A 22,036-nucleotide genomic window follows, 5' to 3' on the forward strand; every position below is an offset into this window, starting at 1 on the left:
CCTCACCAGAACAGAGGCAGGACCATGGGAAAGGGACAGCAGGTACACACTCCACAGCATGCTCCCAACTGAGTGGGAAAGTGGATTCCTGGTCCCTCTCATAGCATTGCAAAGTTGCACAACACTGGTTGTACAGCTGAGAGCGCTGTGAATGGACCTCTGGGACACTTATTTACGTGCAGCACACCGGCTGCCTGCCCAGCCCAGGTGAGTACAGAGGTGAGGAAGGCGCTGGTGCTGGGGCCCCAAGGAACAGACACGCATTCATGTACCTTCACCACTCCTGAAGCCTGGGTGCTTTCCAAGCCTGGAACTCTGAGCTTCCCCCAGCCCTCGGTCATAGCAGAGGTCACTCCCACGTTGGGCGCGGTGGCACACACCTGTAATCCCAGCACCAGTGAGGCAGGCACAGGACTGCTACAAATCTGATCCATGTAATGAGTTCCAGGCAGTAGGTATGGTTACCACGGTTACCATGTCACACATGTGGGCATGGGGACATGGTGTTACTGCCCCAAGGCAAGCCTTCTATATGGTGGACTTAGGTGTGGCATACGAAACCTAACTTAAGAGCCACTATCCCTAAGCCTGTCCCCATTACTTCTCAGCAGGGAGTGAGGGACAATGACAAGGCTGTATCTGAACTGCGTGGATCAGGGACAGCATGAGAGAAGCCAGGAGCCAGGAGGGTGAATAGAGAAGCCAAGACAGCTCATCTCGGTGTCTTCCTGGGTAATATGAGGACAGTGTCATCTTGGATGGCAATTAGGAAGAGCCAAGTGAAGACAAGGCATACACTCCCAGTGTTCCCGAGACACACACGGTACCCAGTTATGGCAGAGTGGGTGACTTCTTCCTGCTGTGCTCTAGGAAATCCTACAGCGGGGCCACTCTGAGGTCAGGACTTGCTTGAGAAGCTCCGACACTAAAAGCCTCCATCCGAGTAAAGATTGTCAACTGTGGGCTTCACACACGTGCGAAGAGGCGCTCACAGCTGTGCGAAGCTCTCTAGATATGATCAGCAATCCCTCCTGTCTGCATCCAGGACCTACCCCCTCATACAGCAGAGGAGGCTGGCCTCCATCTTGGATGTCTAGGCTGATGGTGTGACCCACTGTGTCAACGGGTCCCTGTGGGAACAAGGTCCAGCCAGGACCAGGCCTTGAGAATCTGGGTACCTTCTGGATCTGCCCCCTGGCCTGGAAATTGAGTCAGCAAGCTTTACTGCACTGGGGGGAGGGGAGAATGGCAGGATGCTCCTGTGCTGGGTGGGTTTATATCAACTGGACACAAGCTAAAGTCATCTGAGAGGAGGGAACTCAATTAGGAAAATTTCTTCGTAGGATCAGGTTGTATGCAGCCTGCAGAACATTTTTTAAATTAGTGATTAATGTGGGCAGGCCCAGCCCATTGTGGGTGGGGTCATCATCCCTGGGCTGGTGGTCTTGGGTGCTATAATAAAGCAGGCTCAGCAAGTTTTGAGGAGCAAGCCAGTAAGCAGCACCCCTCCGTGGCCTCCAGGTTCCTGCCCTGTGTGAGTTACTGTCCTGACTTCCTCCAATGATGAACAGTGATGTGGAAGTGTGAGCCAAGTAAAGCCTTTCCTCCCCAGTTTGCTTTTGGTCACAGTGTTTTCATCGCAGCACTAGTGACCCTGACTACAATGCCTCCTGAAGAGGGAGAAAGAGATGGCTCAGGAGAGACTTTGCTGCTGCTGTGATAAACACCATGGCCAAAAGCAACTTAAACAAAAAGAATTAGCTTTAACTATGTCTCCAGAAAGCAGAGGCATTCTACCATGACAGGGAAGACTCGCAGTCAATCAAAACAAGCCCAGCGGCAAGAACATAAAGCTGGCAGATGACAGCTCAACTGCGCGCAGACCATAGAGCAAGAGAACAGGAATTGGATGAGGCTAGAAAGCCTCAAAGCCCACCCCCAATGATGCACTTCCTCCAGCAAAGCCCGCCCCCAGTGACGCACTTCCTCCAGCAAGGCTGCACCTCCTAAAAGTTCCCTACCCTCCCCAGCCATCACCAGCCAGGGATTGAGTCTTCAAATCTGAGGAAGCCTGCATAGCAAGGAGGAAAGAAACCAAGCCATCCCCCAGGTGATGCATCAGCTTAGGCGTCTCAGCTCCCAGCTTCATGGCCCCAGGAACAGAAGAACCGCCTGGTGTTAAGCACTTTCCGAATGGGCAGCATGGCTGTCATTGTAAGCCACTCACTGTAGATGGTCAGTCCCAGAAAAAAAGACAAGTCAGACAACACTCATGATGCACATTGCAGAAAAACTGAAAACTATCTCTCAGGAGGACCTCTTAAAACACCATGGTATGTGAGTTCGAGGCCAGCCTGGTCAACAAAGTGAGTCAAGGACGGTCAAGGTACACAGAGAAACTCTGTCTCGAAAAGCCAAAAAGAAAGAAGGAGAAGAAAAAGGAAAAGGAGGAGAAGAAGAAGAAGAGCAAAGAAAAAGAAGAAGAAGAAGAAGAAGAAGAAGAAGAAGAAGAAGAAGAAGAAGAAGAAGAAGAGAAAAAAAACAAAAAACAAAAAACAACAACAACAAAAAAAAAAACACCATGGTATGTCCAAGGCAAGAGAGCGCTCTACAGCTGCTTCCAAGAACCACATTCCTACTTGGTAGCAAAGGGAAACAGACACTGGCCAAAAGGTGTACATGGCAAAATGTGTGACATGTAAGCATCTGCGGATACAATCTGCTTTGAGTAGTTTTTACAAAATCAACAGTAGGGCTGGAGAGATGGCTCAGCCCTTAAAGGCTCTTAACCAAAACCAACAGGAATTCCTTCCTGTTCAGCTGGTCCAGAAAGTGGAGGACAAGTTCCAAGCCCACACAGCAAAGCTAGCACGTCACTGCCTCAGAGGACAGACATAGCCAATCTTGATAGGCTGTTCTCTAAACACACAACAAACAACCCCAGTGGGACACACACACACACACAAGTGCAGTTGCATTAGCTGCCAGGGGAAAAGCAAATGAAAATTAAAATGGGCAAAGGTGCTTTCTGCCAAACCTGGTGACCAGAGTTCAATTCCCAGAATCCACAGGCTAGAGAGAGGAACCCCAGATTGTTCTCTGCAAACTAACAAAATGTGAAAGATATAAAGAACAGGGGAAATGGTTCAGTCAGCAAAGTGCTTGTAGTGCAAACGTGAAGACCCAAGTTCAAATCCCCAGCACCTTTGTTAAAAACTGGATGCAGCGGTGCTTGGAAGGCAGAGACAGGTGGAACCCTGGGGTTTGATTAGCAGCCAACCTCGCTGAATTGGTGAGCACTGGCTTCAGTGAGAAATGCTGTCTCAAATAAGGTGGACTGCATCTCGGGCTCCCACCTCCAAACACAAGCACATGCACCCCACCCCATACATGAACTCATGGGAACATGTGCACACACACTCTCTGTTACTCTCACACAGAAATCCAGCTGAGGTGGGAGGGACTTTGTGCTCCCTCTCCTCTCCAAGCTGTAATTTCTTTTTCTGGCTTGAGTGTGAACAGACCTTGTGCTCTGCCACACCTGCTGTGCATCCTATAAGCAGCTGCCCTGCTGTGTCCAGACAACAATGTTCCTTTGCAGTCATGTACCCCCTCCCCTGCAATGATCCTTGAGTCTTGGGGGCGTGCGTGCGTGTGTGTGTGTGTGTGTGTGTGTGTGTGTGTGTGTGTGTGTGTGTGTGTGTGTGTAATAGAGATGTGTCATCTAAGGCTGAGCATCCCATGGTTTCTTACTGTCTGTACCTTGCTTGACCAGCTGTGAGGCTCTGTGTTAATCACCATCTACTGCAAAAAGAAGCTTCTCTGATGGGAGCTGAGAGATGCACTAGGTTATACTCTATTTTTTAAATGAATAAAACTCAAGGGTGAGGGTGTATGATACTCAGCATAGCACCCTCTACAGGAATAACTTCCTAAAGTTTGCATCCCTCACACAGGAAACCTGCTTGTGCACTCTAGCAGACTCTACTACACACACACACACACACACACACACATACACACACACACACACACACACACCAGCACCAGCATCAGGAAGACACAGAAGGTCACCTTCTCCCCTCCAGAAACCCAGGTTACCCCAGAGCTCTGCTCTGTAAGGCGTGAACCCAGGCTGACCCTGAGCTGGCACTGTGATGTTAATAATTAACCACTTGGCTGTGCACTGCAAGCTACTGGGTCCAGGGCACCTCCTCCCAAGGAAACCCATGAACAGCAGAAACCTAACCTTGGAGGGGAAGTGGGCAGAGCCTCCGCCCCCCCATACATCAGGACTCTCAACACACCCTCCCCTGGAAAGTTCTACCACTGTGGAAAGTGGGTATTTTAAATCTCCAGTGTGGGAGGGTGGAGAGTTCTGTCTGGGACTTCTGGCTACTCTGAGGCTATTTCTAGTCTGCAATCCCCAGGGGCCTTCAACCATCCCCTAGAGATAGCCACATGTCCTCATATCAAGGATACCGAGGGTAGTCTTTTTCCTGGGGGGGGGGGGGAAAGACCCGAAGGGCCCTCTGGAAAATCTGAGGACACTCAGCCACAAGTGAATTCCTTTTTAGAACCCAGTGCCAGCCTCAAGGGCCCAGGAGGATCTTGGAATCCCTGCATGACATCTTGGCTGTAGGTGAAGGTGGGGAGCGTCCATATCGCTGCTGTTGCTGCTGCTGCTGCTGCTGCTGCTGCTGCTGCTGCTGCTGCTGGTACTCGATGGGAGGGAATCTGTGTGACAGCCACAATCTTAAGTGGTGTAATTAAAAGTATTCTGAAAATCAGACAAGGTGGTATAGACCTACAATCGTAGCTACCTGGACAAGGTCAAGGCCAGTCTGGGCAATCTGGCTAGACTCTGCCTCAAGATAAAAACGAGAGACAGAGAGAGACAAAGAGGGACAGATGGGGGAGGGAACAGGACAGAAAGACAGAGATGCAGCTTGGTGGCACAGTGCATCCTCGGCAGACTCTGGGCCCTGGATTCAAACTTCACCATTGAGGGAGGGGTTCCCAATATCATAGCCTGAGACTCAGCTAGTGACCCCCAGGGGCCCTCAGGCACAGTGTACCATCTACAGGGACCCCCAGACATAGCCCACTACCTGCAGGGACCCTCAGGCATAGCTCTTTACTTGCAGGGACCCTCAGACACAGCCCACCACTTGGAGGGACCCTCAGGCATAGCTCACCACTTGCAGGGAGCAGACACATGCTGCAGATTGAAAAGGATGGCCTTTGGAATTCCTCAGAGTCTCCAGGAGGCCTTAGTACCCAGCCAGGCACCTGTCACTCTCACCCAACCTCCCTGCATCCTGTGATACAGGTACAAGAGTGATCCCCCACTTAGTGGTGGAGGTGGTTAGGAATCAGGGTGTCTGCTGGGTAAGTGCCCCAGGCTGTTACAGAGAAACACTTTGGGCAATCATCATGGACAGTGCCAGCCAGGAATCACACCACAAGTCATAGGAGGTGACAGGAGCTTGGTTTTGAATGACTCCACTACCAAACAAAACGAAATGCATTTGAGAGAACAGGCAAACAGAATAATAGGTCCTCGGAAGTTCTGAGTGGAGGGCCAGGACCTGAGTGTGCCAACATGGGTGGCAGAAGGGGTCCAAAGACAGAAGAAATGAGGGACGCCTGGATTGAGGCAATTCTCCAGGTAGTCCTGGAGGTTCAAAGTCACCAGAGTCTTTGTGAGTTAAAGAAGAGAGTGGAAGCTGGGCGTGGTGGTGCACGCCTTTAATCCCAGCACTCAGGAGGCAGAGGCAGGCAGATTGCTGTGAGTTCGAGGCCAGCCTGGTCTACAGAGTGAGTCCAGGATAGCCAAGGCTACACAGAGAAACCCTGTCTCGAAAATTCAAAAAAAAAAAAAAAAAAAAGAAAGAAAAAGAAGAGAGTGGAGAGTCAGATGCTGTCAGTGTGATGTGACTGTTGGTGGGGCATCCCCAACCAAGAAGAGAGGTCACTTCTAGAAGCCAGAAAAGGCTAGGAACTGAGTTCTCCTCTGGAGTCCAATTCAGACAACTAGTGTCCTTCCTCTACACTCTGCTATCTTAGTTCTTGAGAGAGGGTCTCTCTGAGAACTTAAAGCACTCATGTTCAGGGTTGACCAAACCAGCTGGCCAGCAAGAACCCCAGGACACACCTGCTTCTGCCTCTACAACACCGATTCACATCACTGTGCCCTGTATTTAGAAGGAGGAGGAGGAGAGCAGTAAGGTCTCCCTGTGTAGACAAGGCTGGCCTCAAATCCACAGAGATCTATCATGTGTGTGATGAGCATCCAGATTCGGGTCTTTATGTTTATGCATCGAGGTCTTTACCCACAGAGCCATCTCCTCAGTCCTAGAATTCCTATTTTAAGCCATTAAATGTACGGTCCCTTGTTACAGCAATTCAGTCATCAGCAGGGGACGCCTCATCTTATGGCCAAACTAGGGACAAGAGCAGCCAGAATAGAGTCTGAGGACCAGAGGCCAGAATAGCAACACACAAATTGGGTGGGTGACTAAAATGTTGAACAAAGCATACAGAAGAAAATATTTCTGAAAGAGCAAAAGAACAGTACAAGAGTTGTGGAGAAGAAAGTTCAAGGGGACACCCCATCAGGACAAGAGAAGAGTGAAGAAAGCCAATACAGACGAGATGTTTGGTACAAGTGTTTCTGACAGGGGAACAGACCGTATGGAAAGTATAAGAGACCAGTGAGGAGGGTGTACAGGTGGTTGTGCAGACTTCTGGCCACTACAAGTCAGGTGCTAAGAACTGAAGAAAATGGAGCATGTTGAGGGTGGGGTATATGTGTGTGTAGAATCTTTGCTAGTGACCCCATCCCCCTCCCTGCCCTCCACACCTTCACTGTATTGGGCATGATGGGAGTGGGAGGGAGGGAAGGAGGGAGAAGGAGGGAGGGAGGGGAGAGAGAGAACATGGCAGGGAGAGAGAAAGCCAAAGAGTGAAGGGAGCTTTCCCAAGCTAGCATGATGTCATGTGGGTCGAGCCCTCATGACTCAGAAGAGAAGGCACTTGGATCCTGCACCTGGAGCCAGCCCAGCATGAGCCCTCCAGGCTGCAGGGAGGCCCAGGAGGCAGATCAAAGTCCTGAGCCCTGCAGGGGCGGGTCACCAGGCGCCTGGAGCTGCCCACCTCAGTGTTAGGAAATGCCCAGCTTTTCCAACAAGGACCTAAGTGGTCCTGGCGTCCCTGAGACTGGCCGATGAAGTCAGAGGCCGATGCTTTTTATAAACCACTTTCTTGAGGCCTTACACATCCAGGAAGACCTGAATTAAGTCGTTTGGGAGAAAGGTGGAAAAACATACGAAAAGCCACAGCACCTCCTACCACAGAATGAGCTGGGGCCACCCACAGCCTTCCCATCCACTCCAGGACTGGCAGGCTGCCCACCAAGGAAGCCCACCAGGCATCCGTGGAAGGCCTGGGACATCCTGCACAGAAACCAGAACGGCTACTAGGCAGGGAATGAGCAGCCATTCCTGTTCAGGGCTTCCAGAGCCTTCCTGCAAGAAGATGGGTTTGAAGCTTATCGGGGTCACCAAAGTGTAGCTCATTAGCAGAGGGCCAACGGCCAAAAGGGCTATTCGTGAAACAAGCTCACTGATCTTCAGAGATGTCTTGCTGTATGCACATACATTAAAAGCTCTGAGGAGCCTTGAGAAAGCTCAGTGGCTTAAGGTGCTTGCCACCAAACATGCTGACCTGAGTTCTATCCCCAGGACCCACACAGTAGGAGAGAACCAGCTTCTGATTGTCCTCTGATCTCTCTCTCTCTCTCTCTCTCTCTCTCTCTCTCTCTCTCTCTCTCTCTCTCTCTCTCTCCACACACACACACACACAGAGGCACGTACAGAAAATGAGTATGTATATAAAAAACTAAAGGAAAAAGAGTGAAAAACTTTTTTCACATTTCATAAGTATCACCAGAAACGGATTGGATTCCCAATTCCCCAGGGCCTGTGCCCACAGGTCCTACTCTGAGCACCTTGGAAACCGACTCCAAAACCCTGGGTGATCACCCACACTGACTAAGGAGAAACCCTGGGCACTTCCTCCCACCTCCCACCTCCCACAGGGACCCTGCCTGGTGTCATAGACTTGGAGACTGGGGGCAGGGGCTGCTTGCTCATTCCTCCTTGGTGAGATCCACTTAGACAGTGCAAGGACTGAGCCACCCTGTTCACCCAGTGACACATCCAACATCATCACAGTGAGATAGACGAGAACCTCAGGAGGTCCCCCCCCCCCCCGCAGAAACTGTGGGGAGCTCTGTGGAGCTTCTGAGTCAGCTTGGTGTCCTCTTGATGGACCCCTGGCTGCGGCTGTGCAAAGGTGGATCTTTCTAGACGTCCCCTGGCTGCCACATTTCTCCAGCCTAGACTGAACCAGGGCAAGGTAACCTCAGTCTCCTCACCAACTCTCAGGGCAGGAACAAGCCAACGCTGACAGCTTGCCCACCGCGTCATCTCTCCAACCTTAAGGGGAAAAAAAAGAACCACAGACTGTTTCAAGACTCCAAAACCCAGAGACCAAAAGGGGAGGGGAGCAAGAAAACAAACTTGACAGTGGCAGTCCATGGAGCTGCAGACAGAAGCAAGCAATGCTCCAAAGTGTATAGACAGTCCCGTCACCTTTAGGCTTATCTTACCTTCAAAGACAGAGGCCCCCACTATTCAGAGCGTGAAATGCGGCTTCTGAGGGTGTCAACCTTACTTTTGCAAGTCAACACTCCTCTCTCCATCCCAGCTCATGAGGCATAAACAGATAAACAATTGATTTATGCAAATGAAATATTACCAGCTATCAAATTAATCAAACTAAGTCTGGAACACATGGAAATGTGGGTGTATCAAAACCACCTCAGAGAGCTAAAGACACGGATCAGTTGGTAAGATGCTTGCCTTGCAAGTACCAGGACCTGAGCCCAATTCCCCAGCAAGTATGTAAAAGCTGGGGTGTGTGCATGTAACCTCACCACCGAGGAGGCAACCATAGGCAGGTGTCCAGGGACCACTGGCTGTCCAGGCTAGCCTACGTAGTGAGCTCCAGACCAATGAAGGCTTTATGTAAAAAAGAAAAACAAAACAAACCAAAACCAAAAACCAAGGAGGATTATTATCTGTGGTTGTCCTGGCTTCAACACACAAGGATACAGGGCCACACCTACACACAAACATGCACACACACGAGCATATGCAAAACCGCATCACAGTGAACAGGCCCATTTGCTTTTCAGACATATATAACACCAAGGAAAGACGCACCTACTTCACCTGGATCATGCAAAGTTGGGGGCACCTGGGCCAGCGAGACGGCTCAGCAGGCAAAGGCATTTGCCTCCAAGCCTAATGACCAAGTATGAAGACCACAGTATCCTCAGTCGCTTGAGGCCCTTGCCACCAAACATGATGCCCTGAGTCTGACCCCTAGTACCCACGCTAGGGTAGAACTACTCCAGAGGCCACGGGGAACGCTGTTTACTAGCTTGTGGCATTTCAGAAATGCAGCAACCAGGGAGTCTGGAAAGATCTGCCTCTGGGCCACCAGCCGCAGTCAAGGTCCATCAAGAGGACACCGAGCTGACTCAGAAGCTCCACAGGGCTCCCCACAGTTTCTCGGAGAGGGAGGGTCTCCTAAGGTTTTGCTGTCTCACTGTGACGATGTTTGATGCGTCACCAGATGAACAGGGTGGCTCGGTCCTTGCACTGTGTCCAAGTGGGTCCCACCACGGGGGTAGTGGGCACACAGACCCCCATAGTCTCCAAGTCTATAGTATCAGTGGCTCAAGTGTCCCCACGCCAAGGAAACCGATGTAGCTTGTGGATGTTCTTCTATAAACTCTGACGCTAGACAAACGCAGACCTGAAATGCTGTGTTGCTGACAAGTGGCTGTGATCATTCCCAAACTTTGAGTCTCCACAGCTAAGGCAAATGGGGGCCCCGGGAAGCAAGGCAGAGAGGGCCGGAGAGAGAAAGGAAAAGGGAAAGCTAAGAAAAATGGATCATACTTAGGTACTTGACAAGTGTTGAGAGCCAGGCCTGGGAAGCAGGGCCCAGCTCGCCCTGTGGGACAAAACAAACAAACAAACAAAACAAACAAACAAACAAAAAACAAACAAAAAATTGGTTGTTTGTTGTTTTGTTTAAAGACAGGGTCTCATTATGTTATCCTGGCTGGACTGGAAGTCTCTGTGTAGACAAGGCTGGCCTTGAACTTATGGCCATCCTCCTGCCTCTGCCTTTTGAGGACCAAGATTATAGATGGCATTTTCCCACATTTATACAACCACTTTTTCTCGATGTGGGGCTAGTCAGCACGTATTAACAAGAGTGAATGCCTCTAGATTTCTTTTTTTTTCTTCTTTTTTTTTTGTTTTTGCTTTTGTTTTTGTTTTTGTAGACAGGGTTTCTCTGTGTAGCCTTGACTGTGCTAGACTCATATTTTTGTAGACCAGGCTGGCCTCAAACTCACACCTGCCTTTGCCTCTCAAGCGCTGGGATTAAAGGTGTAAGCCACCACCACCCGGCTGCCTCTAGATTTCTTAATAGCTGGGTTAGAACCAAGGGTCTCTCCGACCTGAGTGGGATTCTGCAGACAGTCGGAAGCGGGTGGCACAGGCAAGCATAAGGAGTCATGAGGTCGGATGAAGCGACGGAGTTGCTGTACTTCCCACTCCAAGTATGGCCAGCTCTGGTGGCCTCCACAGGGGCTTTCCCCAAGGCTGGCACCTCTGGACCTTCCTGCTGGGGCACCAAGGCCCCAGGGGGGTCTCACTGTTGCTCCTTGTGAACTGGAATCCCCACTCTACCTGGGCCACTCTGACCCTACAGAACAAAGTTCACTGGCTATTCTGTTTCTGCACCTGGGTGCTGTGAGGTGTGCCCGGCATCTTATGTACTGAGGTTGGAGAGGCTGCCGAACACACCATCAGCCTGCCCCAGAAAAGAGTCAAAAGCCCACAGCACCAAAGGTGGGAGCCCTGCCTGAAATGATGCCCTATGGAGTTCCTGCCCAACTACTGCAAGGAGAGTATATGACTTTGTCTCTGCATCCACAGCAGGGGAGCAGACCACAGCTATCCCCCTAGGGATCACCATCCTCGCCTCCTGGCCCCACCCCCTGTATTTCTATGGGTCCCTTCTAGGAACCTGTCACAAACCCTCATCTCAGGCTTGGACGATGGCATTTAGGAGGGTGCTGGGGACCCAGCTCAGGTCCTTATGTGTTCACAACAAGCCAGGCGAGAAGATGCACCTATAAGCCCAGTGCTGAGGATGACAAGAGGGTCAGGTGCCCTGGCTTACTGGCCACACACACACACACACACACACACACACACACACACACACACACACTTCACAGTTGACCCTGAAGAAACCTTGACCTGAGACCAGGGGCCAAAGCAGGCTTCCCTTGTTGGAGACTTCACTTGGTCAGCAGTGGCTGCTTCTCTTTCATGCAGTTGCACTGAGGACTGCAGGAAGGAGTGCTGTGATTCATTAGTCATGCCTGCCTTGGCTCCCAGAGGGAGACTAGTGCAGAACGTGCTAGAATAGAGGCCAAATGTCCAGTTTCTCTCCTTCCATACTTGAAGCAGCAAATACAATTTAAGGAGAAAGATGGCGCTAATGGGGATGACAGTGGGAAGAGGAAGAGACCAGAGTTTGGAAAAGCCTTGAACACTCACTGCTTCTGACCCGTGTTTGAGATAGCAGAGGCCTTTGTGGAAATAGTTGGCCACTTAGAAACAATGTTTTCCCTGGGGGCACCTGTTTCCCCCATCCTCACAGAGTTAGCATCTGAGAAGGCATTTGTTATCCTGGCTACAGAGGACCGCTTACAACCAAATTGAAAAATATTAATTCCCTTTGTTTCCTGCCAAGAAGGCTAAAGCAATTACAGGCCCTGATATGAAACACATATGTTAATACATTTGGAAAAGCAGGTTCCTATAGGCAAGCAGAGGTCCCGATCCAAAAATGGAGTGCTTGTGGAATTAAAGCATCTGATCAAGTTATCCAGACAAACCGATCCTAAAGCCCACTGTCCCCAGATGCATCCCAGCACCAAGAACCCAGGGCCCCGGCACATGCCGCCATTTCCCTGCCACTGTCAAAGAGAGTCCACTGACCTCTGGACCCCCTGGCAGCCCCTCGCTCCTCAGAATATAATTACAGTCATCACAGCAAAGCTCTCGGAGAATCGAACACAGTATAATTACAGGCAATTTTCACTTTTTTGGAAATTGCGCTCAGATGCTGAAGTTAAGACTGGAAACAACACAGTGGGAGCATGCAAAGTGTGCTGGGTGGACCAACCAGTCCACGAGGAGATGCACTTGGCACCTGCACATGTAGCAGTTACCTGTGGGCATGTCCCTATAACACCTCCATACAAGAGGCCCTAGCCCCACAGCAGGAGGCCCTGCAGTAGGTATTCCCTGAGTGCTTACTGTGTGCCACAGACTTCCCTCCTACTGAAAGTCTCAGCGGCTGCCACTCAGAAGTCACTCAGCAGTCAATGAAGCCAGGCCAGCAGGCTGCCAACTCCACACAGCTGTGAAACTGAAGGTAGCTGGCTGCAGGTAGCAGTCTGGGCCTCCTCACAGCATTGTTAGGACAAGCTAGGAAAGTCATTTGTCCTCTCTGCCTCAGTTTCCCTGGTGGAAATTCAGTTGACTTATCGCCCAGTTTTCAGAACTGTGTGAAGAGAACGGACAGGTTGCCCTCATCAGCGTTCATCTTGGGGTCGCCTGCCTTGGTTTTCTGCAAAACGAGTGATGAAGAAGCCTCTCCTGGGGTATTGCTGTAGCCACATGGGCAGAATCTGTGACCAGGGAGGACAGGAGGCTCAGGAGGACAGCTACTGCTTCTGGCACAGAGGCAGATCACTGGGCAGAGGAGCCGAGCTGTAAGCCTTCTCATGCACAGGGCTGCAACGATGCTGAGCCTGACTTGGGACCCCTGGCCAGACTGAGAGGAGTCCAAGAAAATGAGAGCCCCTCCCCCACCTGCCAAGCCTACTGTTGAGCCCCCACAGGACCTTATCACAAGTGCCCCACAGATACACCCTGTTACTGCTGCCACCCAGTCCCCAAGAAGCCAGGCTATGGATAAATGATGGAAAAGAGAAAAAAGGCACAGAGATCAAAACAGCCGCCAAAGCCCACCAGCTGGCCTCAGACCACAGGACAGGAAGCCAGTGGGCATCTGGCTCCAGGACACAGAGCAGGACCAGCTGACAGCCTTTCCACAACTAACTAGATTGGACACAGTGGCTTGCTGCCGTGCCCTGCTGTGTGGCATTGAATGCAAGCTTTTTCCAGAATGATCCTTGCGAATTATTGAGTGCGTCCTTAGGGAACTAAGCAGCGCCAAGGTCTATTCCTTGTCCGAGGCTCAGAGCTGGGGTCTGGAGTGGCACTCAGAGAAAGGGGCCTCAAAGAGAGGTGCCCGGGCAGCCCTAACCCAGGCTTTTCATGGTTCTCTCCTATGATCTTCCGGGACATCACTGGTACTACAGCTAGCTAGCGTTCACAGCTAAGGGAGCTCAAATCCTAAGCTTATGTCCTGGGGCTGAGGTGTAGTGGCAAGAGGTAGATGCCAGGCAGGAGACACAGAAAGCCAGCACAGTGGCCTTTAGGAGCAGGAAGCTGGAAGCTTCTGGAAGGATCTCGACTCTCAGCTAGTCGCTTGCCTATGCCAGTGAGATGGACAATCAGAGTCAGACACATGAATAGGTCTCTGTCCTGTGAAAAGGAGAACAAATCTACAAGGGAGCGCACCTCTGGTAGCCAGGGCTGAAGCAGAAATGACCTATGCTCCACTTATCTGATAGATGAGTAGGCCAAGACACGACATGAGGGATGACAGGCACCTGCTCAGAGCCTGGCAGTTAGAACAAGCGGGCTGTCTCAAGAAATATCAACACCCAGCTCAACCCATCCACACAGGAAGCTTTGATGGATCTTGATCAACCTAACTGACCATGGCCATTGTTGAGAATCTCATCACAGCTCAGAATACAAGTAGGGGAGTGGGGTCTCAAAGATCTGGGTTCAAGACCTGCCTCGGACACTTCCTGACAATATAGCCTCAGCTGAGCCCTAAGAAGACCCATTGTGGAGGTGGAACACCCACCACATTACTGCAAACAGCAAACACCAAAGCGGGAGAGGCCTCAGTCCTCAGCCTGGGGATGTCTTAGTGCTGTGCCTATGACCTCTGCCTGAATGTGGTTATATGAAAGCCTTTCCACAGTATGTCCTGAGCCTATAGCCAAAGTGATGGCACCTGAAAGTACCCACAGAGGACAGGGTGAATGAAGCGAGGTGTCACCCCAGGGGCTACCTAGAGACCACTGTGGAGTATGAAGACCAGATGCCCTTTCTATTGCCCTCAGCTCCAGCAAACCTCGGCAGCAATCCCTGTGGTCCCCCATGTGCGTCTTGTGGTCCTCCATGCGTGCCCTGTGGTGCTCCATGCGTGCCCTGTGGTGCTCCATGCGTGCCCTGTAGTCTTCCATGTGTGCCCTGTGGTCCTCCATGTGTGTTCCGTGGTCCTCCATGTGTGCCCTGTGGTCCTCCATGTGTGTCCTATAGTACAGAGGCACAGCCTGTCCTGGTGTGGATAAGAGGCCATGCTGAGATGCCTCAGAGGTTGGGTGCAACAGGCTACAAGGAACAGCTGCGGACAGGTGTGTACTTGGTTTTGCAGCAGGGGCACTCTGGTAGGGACATCTCCTCTACGTGGGACCAAGAGCCAGATGTCCTGGAGAGGGCTGGACTTGGTTGAGGAGGGAGCCAGTAAGCCATCCTTTGGCCTCCTCTGCCCCAGTCTCTCTCTGGAAGGACAGGCAGAACTAGCCCCTCTCCCTCATGGTGACTCGGGCTGAAGTTGAGCCAAATCATGGCACTGGAAAAGCTGAGGTCACCCTCCTGGCAGCCAACCCCCTGCAATGGAGCAAGGGACATTTTCATCCAGCTGCAGACAACATCTCAACCTCGGTGGTGACAGGGCCTGGCCTCCTGAGGCTCCTGGTGCAAGCACAGCCCTCCAGTGCAGGAGGAGCAAGCCTGGAAGCTCCCAGGAAGGGCACAGGTTGGGATGGAGTGCCTAGGGTGACCCCCAGCCTGCAGAAGGAACCAACAAGGGCAGAAGCAAGCCCACGTCCCGGGAGCTGGCTGGTCTAGCCTCAGGCCCAGGGTCCAGGAAGTAAAGCTAAGCTGCTGATCCTCCTGTATCAACCCAGCAAAGCCTCCAGAACCAAGCCACCATCACGAGGCCCACCTCTCAGCTCTCCCACAGCTGGCCAAGAGTGGCTCTGGCATACCTCTCCCCGCCTTTTCAGCTATCTGGAGCTTGGCTTGAGGCAGGGACAGACTGTGGAAGGCCTCCAACTCCAAGAGATCAAGAGGACTTTGTAGAAAGTGACTCCCACAGGAGAGAAATGCTGAGGCCAGCCCACAGCTGGCTAATCCCCGCACCCCTGGAGCGTCCCTGGAGCCTGCCAAGGAGCCAGATGTCCAGGCCCTGAACAGCTGGGTGGCTGGGCGGGGTGGGGGGGCAGCAGAGCTACATCCTCTAAGCACAGAGCCCAGGATGGTAGCAGGACTGGGGGAGGGCTAGGCAAGCAGGAGGCTGTAATGGAAGATGCGCAGCTGCAGACAGGCAAAGGAGCCCTATATATGGGCCCAGTTCATGTCTCTGTCCCCAGCATATTCTTAGGCTTAAAGTATTCAGAATCCCAGAGAAGCAGGCAGAGCTGCCGAAGCTGGAGGCTCTCCCCTCTGCTACGGACTCCCCCACTTACAGTAAGGAGAAAAGCAGAGACCATTACTGGATAGATGCTCTGTGAGCACTTACCTTGTGAAAGTGGTTCTCTAAAACACCTCTCCATAACCCTGAGAGGGAGACCCCCCCCACCCCCCCCAATCATCCCTTCGCAGAGGAGAAAGTGAGCCATGGCTCCCAGGACCACTCTAGCAGGACTTGAGCCCATGCTCCTGTAAGCCAGCCCGGCTCACCCCCATGCCTCCAGACAAGCACCTAGGTTCAAAAGCAACCCAGAACACAAAGCAGAGAAAGCTAAAGCTTTGCCTCCTGGAGAAAGGTCTCATTGCTGCTTCTTCGGCCTGTGGAGTTCAGCAAGGATACCTAGTAACCCAGCCCACTGTCCCCGCCTTCCTGCTGTCAATCAACTCTGTGTCCCCTCCTCTCCTCAGTAAGAAGCCCCCAGAGGCTCAGCAATAAGCCATCCCTGTCACCAACACACCAGGGCACTGAAGACTTCTATACCACATGTCCCTCTGTCAGAAAACTCACACCTCACCTCCCAGAGATTTTAGGATCCATCACTGGGTCTCAGGAGCCAAGGGAGGAGAGGGAGGACGATACACAAAGGCTTGTCTTTTATGCAAATCCTGAGTGGTCCAAATCATATCAACACCTACAAGTCTCTCTCTCTTCCCTCATGTGACCCTAAGACCCCTGTGGTTCTCCCACAGATGCTGCCTCTGCCCTCTACTGACAGAGCTCCTGTCACTCAAAACACCCCCAGCTCAACAATAACATTGATGACTTTGCCACCACCTTCCCCCTCAGCTCCAAGCCATCCACTTCTCTCCACACTTGCTCCTGAACTCACATCTTCTCCCTAAGCCCCAAGACCTGTCAATGGAATCATCCTCAATCAGAACCAGTGTCTCTGCAGACATGAGTTAAACGTACCCACAGCACAGTGGGGTGGACCCCTTCCTGCCACAGGAGACACCGGGGGAGGGAGCCCAGGTGAAAACATTGAATGTCATGCTGAGACTGAGCCTAAATGCACCCGCAGCTAACAGCCATGTCAGGAACTTTCAAGAAGAGTAGAATCAGGTACAAACACACGTGTATACCCACACATACACGCGTGTACACACACGTGCGTGTACACACACGCATGTATGCACATATACACACACTCATATGCATGCATGTACTCACACACATGCACACTCACACACATGCACACTCACACATGTGCACACACATACACACACGCATGTATGCATGCACACACTCAGGTTTCAGAGGGGACAGGCCCCACTAATTCTGAAGTTACAGCCTCCAGGGAATCCAGTCCCAGTGCTCTCGGCTGCCCTGTTTGTGAAACTTCAGCAAGACAGCATCCTCAGAAACTCAGATGTATCACTATCAAAAGTCACATGACATTCATGCCCTCACAGTCCTCCCCCATTTATTCCCACTGCCTGACCTCTACGAACAGCACCTAGCATGTGTGCACACAAAAGTGGCTCATACGTAAATCACGAAGCCCACTGTTCATCAATGTCAGGAAAGCCACCTGGCCTCCAGCACCTTCCACCACAGGGTATAGCAGGTGCACACAGGCATGGGACAGAGACACGCTCCTACCCCCACACCCACTGCTACTCAGAAAGAAGAGAGTGCAAGGTTGTGGTATCAGGGAGTGAGTTCTGCACAAGTAAGAGGCACTCGGGTCAGAGGTGATCTCCAGAGACCCAATGACCCTCAGCCCCCGGGAGGGTACATGTTCCTGCAGGGAGAGATGGGAGAAGAGAGAGAGAGAGAGAGAGAGAGAGAGAGAGCGCGCGAGAGAGAGAGAGAGAGAGTGTGTGTGTGTGTGTGTGTGTGTGTGTGTGTGTGTGTGTGTGTGTGTGTGTGTGTGTGTGTGTGTCCATTCAGCCATCCCAGGAAGGTTGGGCAAGACTCACTGGATGCCACTATATCCCTGCAGTTGGACCTCTCAATGAGGCATTCTGGCCAGCCGAGAGCCCCGGCACAGGTGGATGCCCCACTTGCTGGCAAACAACCTCTGGGCTCATGCCTTACCTCACACTATCAGCCTTTAAGAAAGATCAGACACATGGGAGTCTTGATGGCCTGGGGGGGGGGGGGGGGCGGCGGCGTGGCTCAGTGCTGGAGCACTTACCTACCCAGCTTACAGACAAACAAGAGTCCTGAGGTGAGAATGTACCCACATGCACAGTAGGTGCTGGACTCCAGATGATGACCCACGTCCTCTCCGTGAGGTCGGGCCTGAGGACCAAACTAAGACCCACAGGGCATCTGAGTGCCTGGGAAGATTCAGAGTTGAGTTGATCCACATATCTGCCTTCCTGCTCCGGCCACCCAGCTCGGCCCTGCCCTATAGTTCACTGCCTACCTCTCTAGCAAGAAATCCATGCAGGGTAGAGCTTGGTGCATGGTAGTGGAGGCTCTAAACATAAATTAAGCTACGCTGGGATGCCATCTGTCACCCGTCAAGTGACAAGGATCAAAACAGTTTGGTAAGAGGCCTTGCTGAGTACTCCTCCACAGCCTGTGGAGGAAGCTGGGTGACGTCCGAGAAGGCTGTGTGTGCGTGTGTGCGTGTGTGTTTGCGCACCTGTGAGTAACCCAGCCACAGTTCTAGAGCATCAGGCAGACATGCTCAGGAATGTTGCTGAGGCCACCCACATCATCGCACTGCCCACAGCAGCCACCCACATCATCGCACTGTCCACAGCAGCCACCCACATCATCTCACTGTCCACAGCAGCCACCCACATCATCGCACTGTCCACAGCAGCCACCCACATCATCTCACTGTCCACAGCAGCCACCCACATCATCGCACTGTCCACAGCAGCCACCCACATCATCTCACTGTCCACAGCAGCCACCCACATCATCGCACTGTCCACAGCAGCCACCCACATCATCGCACTGTCCACAGCAGCCACCCACATCATCGCACTGTCCACAGCAGCCACCCACATCATCTCACTGTCCACAGCAGCCACCCACATCCTCTCACTGTCCACAGCAGCCACCCACATCATCTCACTGTCCACAGCAGCCACCCACATCATCTCACTGTCCACAGCAGCCACCCACATCATCTCACTGTCCACAGCAGCCACCCACATCATCTCACTGTCCACAGCAGCCACCCACATCATCGCACTGTCCACAGCAGCCACCCACATCATCGCACTGTCCACAGCAGCCACCCACATCATCTCACTGTCCACAGCAGCCACCCACATCATCGCACTGTCCACAGCAGCAGAATGGAGGCTATTGCATACTCATGGGCAACAAACAGGTGAGATACCTAACACAACACAGCCCATCCCTGACCATGTGGGTCTGAAAGACTCAGGGCAGGGAGGTGTCAGTTGCCCCCCCCACTCAGAAGCAAGAGAGAGTAGACGGGTGGTCTCCTCCACAGGAAGAGAAACAGGGGCCAACAAGGCCACCTAGAGAAAGGACTGAGGACACAATGGCGAGAGAGAACCCAAATGCTAGTCTCTGCTTCTCTCTTCAGCTTTATTCCTCGTGTGTCTCACCCATCTAAAACTAAGTTTTTCTTCCTTGCTTCACTGAGGATTAAACCCAGGGCCTTGCGTACTCTAGGCAAGCACTCTACAGCTGAGCTCCGGCCCCAGACCTCTTATTTTACTTTTCAGTTTGAGTCAGGGTATAACCAAAAGAACACGGTCCTCCTGTCTCAGCCTCCTGGGTGGCTGGGTACCACCAAAGTCAGCTCAAAATTAAATCATTATCAGAAAGGCTTTTCATAAGCCTGGTCTCTAGTTCCCCCAAACCAGGCCAAATTCTCATGCAGCAACTCACTCTCTCTCTCTCTCTCTCTCTCTCTCTCTCTCTCTCTCTCTCTCTCTCTCTCTCTCTCTCTCTCTCTCTTTCTCTCGCTGGCCTTCTGTGGTGGTTTTAGGATACTCTGATCCTGCCCATTTCACAGGCTCCTTACGGCAGAGTGCTGGTCTGGCGTGCATAGAAAGTGATGACGCATGGGTGCAAGGCATGAGAAACACACCACAGTTCTGTTTCCCTCAACACCAAGATGGGCTGCCCAACAGCAGTACCAGAACCAGGCATCCCTTGTCCCTGCCCTGTCCTAGCTGAAGAGTCTCCCACTAACTTCCATGCCACAGCATCTGTGGGCGGGACAAAAGCCCTACAGCTTCAGAGCCCAAAAGCCCAGCCACAAAGAAAGGCGGCTAGAATGTGTCTGAGGGGCTGCTCACCATCGCCTCTGAGCTCTAAGCCTTTCTTGGGGCTCCGAAGTAAGAGGATCTCCAGAAATCAGTCTTTCAAACCAAACTGTCGGTCCCTGACCTAGCAATTCTTGGACAGCCAAGAGTTCTCCAGCTCTTTGCTTTTGGTTTTTTTGTTTTGTTTGTTTTGTTTCTCTCCCTTTGGCATTTGACCATAAGTGGCCATTTTCACTGGCTGCCTGACATCATCGATCGCTTAGAACAGTAAATGGAAGGACAGTCAACACCACCTCTCCCTCCCTCCTCCCTCTCTGAACACACCACCATTCCTGGACCATTCCTGTAGACCTGCCCATGGAGGCAAAGCCCCAGGCATCCCAGCCTCCCAGTATCCCTATCCAAGACTGCACAGGGTCACAGTTTGAGGGAACAGTCCACACATCACACCTTTAAGATGCTTCTCTGGACTGGGGATTGATAAAGGAGGCCACAGGACTGTGCCCGGCCGGACCCTCAGCCAGTCACCCGCTCCTTCCTCCACAGCTACAGGAAGCTCAGCATCCCACCCCGACACGGAGGCAGAACGTACCTGCCTGAGTGCTCCTGGAGCACCTGGTAGACTCTGATCTGGAAGGTCTCATTGTCAAATCGCTCCCGGATGTAGTCCTTATAGATCCTGAATTCAGCTGCAGTCACCGCTTCCCCCTCAGGGATCTTGGAAAGATCAAATCGGAACTCCCGATGGTGGTAGCGAGGGTGGAAGAATTCTTTGTCGTGTTCCACTGGAGGGGAAGAAAACACACCAGCACCAAAACCGTTTAGTGTCTGGTTCCTTTCTGTCCATGCAATTGACCCGAGCTGGGTGGACACTGCCTATGTGACAACCTTCCATCCCATATAGGCACACTGTGGATCTGACTATCACAGGCCCAGACCCCAGGGCCATCTTGAACAAGAGCTCGGCTCTGTACCCAGCCTGCTGGGGAAAGTGAAGCAGGACCACAGCAACAGCCACACTAGACTGGACTCCTAGCAGCCCAGGATTAGGTTCGAATCCAGCCTCGGCCACTAAGTAGCACCGTGGCAGTAGAAAGATTCATGATACCCCATCTGGAACTCAGTTTTACCACATGGAAAGTGAGGCTCTGATGGGTGAGGGACCTAATTCACATAAGCAGCTAGTTATGGCTAGCGGCTAGATAATGTTATAGGTAGGTAACTGCCACTGGTGAACGTGCACCTTGTTAGACCTGTCCTGGGACAGTGTAGGACAGTGGTCCTCAGCCCTGGCTGCATAAAATAATGACTGTGGATGCTTTTAGCAATTAAAGATGTCTGGTCATGGTGGGCTGGTAATATAAGCCAGCTCTCAGAAGGGCTTGCCAATTCCTATAGTATAAATGCTACCATCCTAAGAGAGTTCAATTGCTGACACAAAGCCACTGACCTCACAGGTGGGAAGAGAGGCCCACCATGACTGCTCCACCATGCTGCTCATACCCTACCCTGAATCAAAAGGGATCAAGAGCTGGCCAGAGAGAATGCTCCAGAAACCTTCCATGTGTCTCCTGCTGTTGACTCTCCTCCTGCCCACTCTTTGTCTCACAAGGAGCACATCCTTTCTACATCAACCCACAGGAAAGCCCAGCTAACGTCAGAAAGACGGATGAGAGATGCCACCTGGCCCTCGGGTCTATTGACAGGCCAATGCTCCTTTGCTGCAGCAGCCGCTGACTATGGCAGTCGACTTCTTGGATGTCGAGAGCCTAGGGAGGTGACCTGGATAAGGAGGCAAGGCACAAAGCCCAGGACAGTCCCTGTCATCTGCTAGTTCCTTTCACCCTGGCCAAGCTTCATTTCTGTTGCTGAGAAAACATCCAGACACAAGGCAACTTGAGAGGAAAGGGTTTATTTGGCTTAAAATTCCAGGGAATTTCAGGGAAGTCAGAGGCAAGGACTTGGTCATGGACAAGAGCAGAGAC

General features: G+C 52.0%; 1 protein-coding gene across 1 annotated transcript in view; it reads right to left on the minus strand.

The window, feature by feature from the left end:
* Bmp7 (bone morphogenetic protein 7) overlaps positions 1–22,036 on the minus strand; it is a 72,123-nt gene that overhangs the window by 25,869 nt on the left and 24,218 nt on the right. The window contains exon 2 of the mRNA XM_051143890.1: positions 20,644–20,836. Coding sequence (XP_050999847.1) covers positions 20,644–20,836 — 193 coding nt within the window. The remainder of the gene's footprint in view (positions 1–20,643; positions 20,837–22,036) is intronic.

Source organism: Acomys russatus, chromosome 4, assembly GCF_903995435.1.
Source record: "Acomys russatus chromosome 4, mAcoRus1.1, whole genome shotgun sequence".
Taxonomy (NCBI): domain Eukaryota; kingdom Metazoa; phylum Chordata; class Mammalia; order Rodentia; family Muridae; genus Acomys; species Acomys russatus.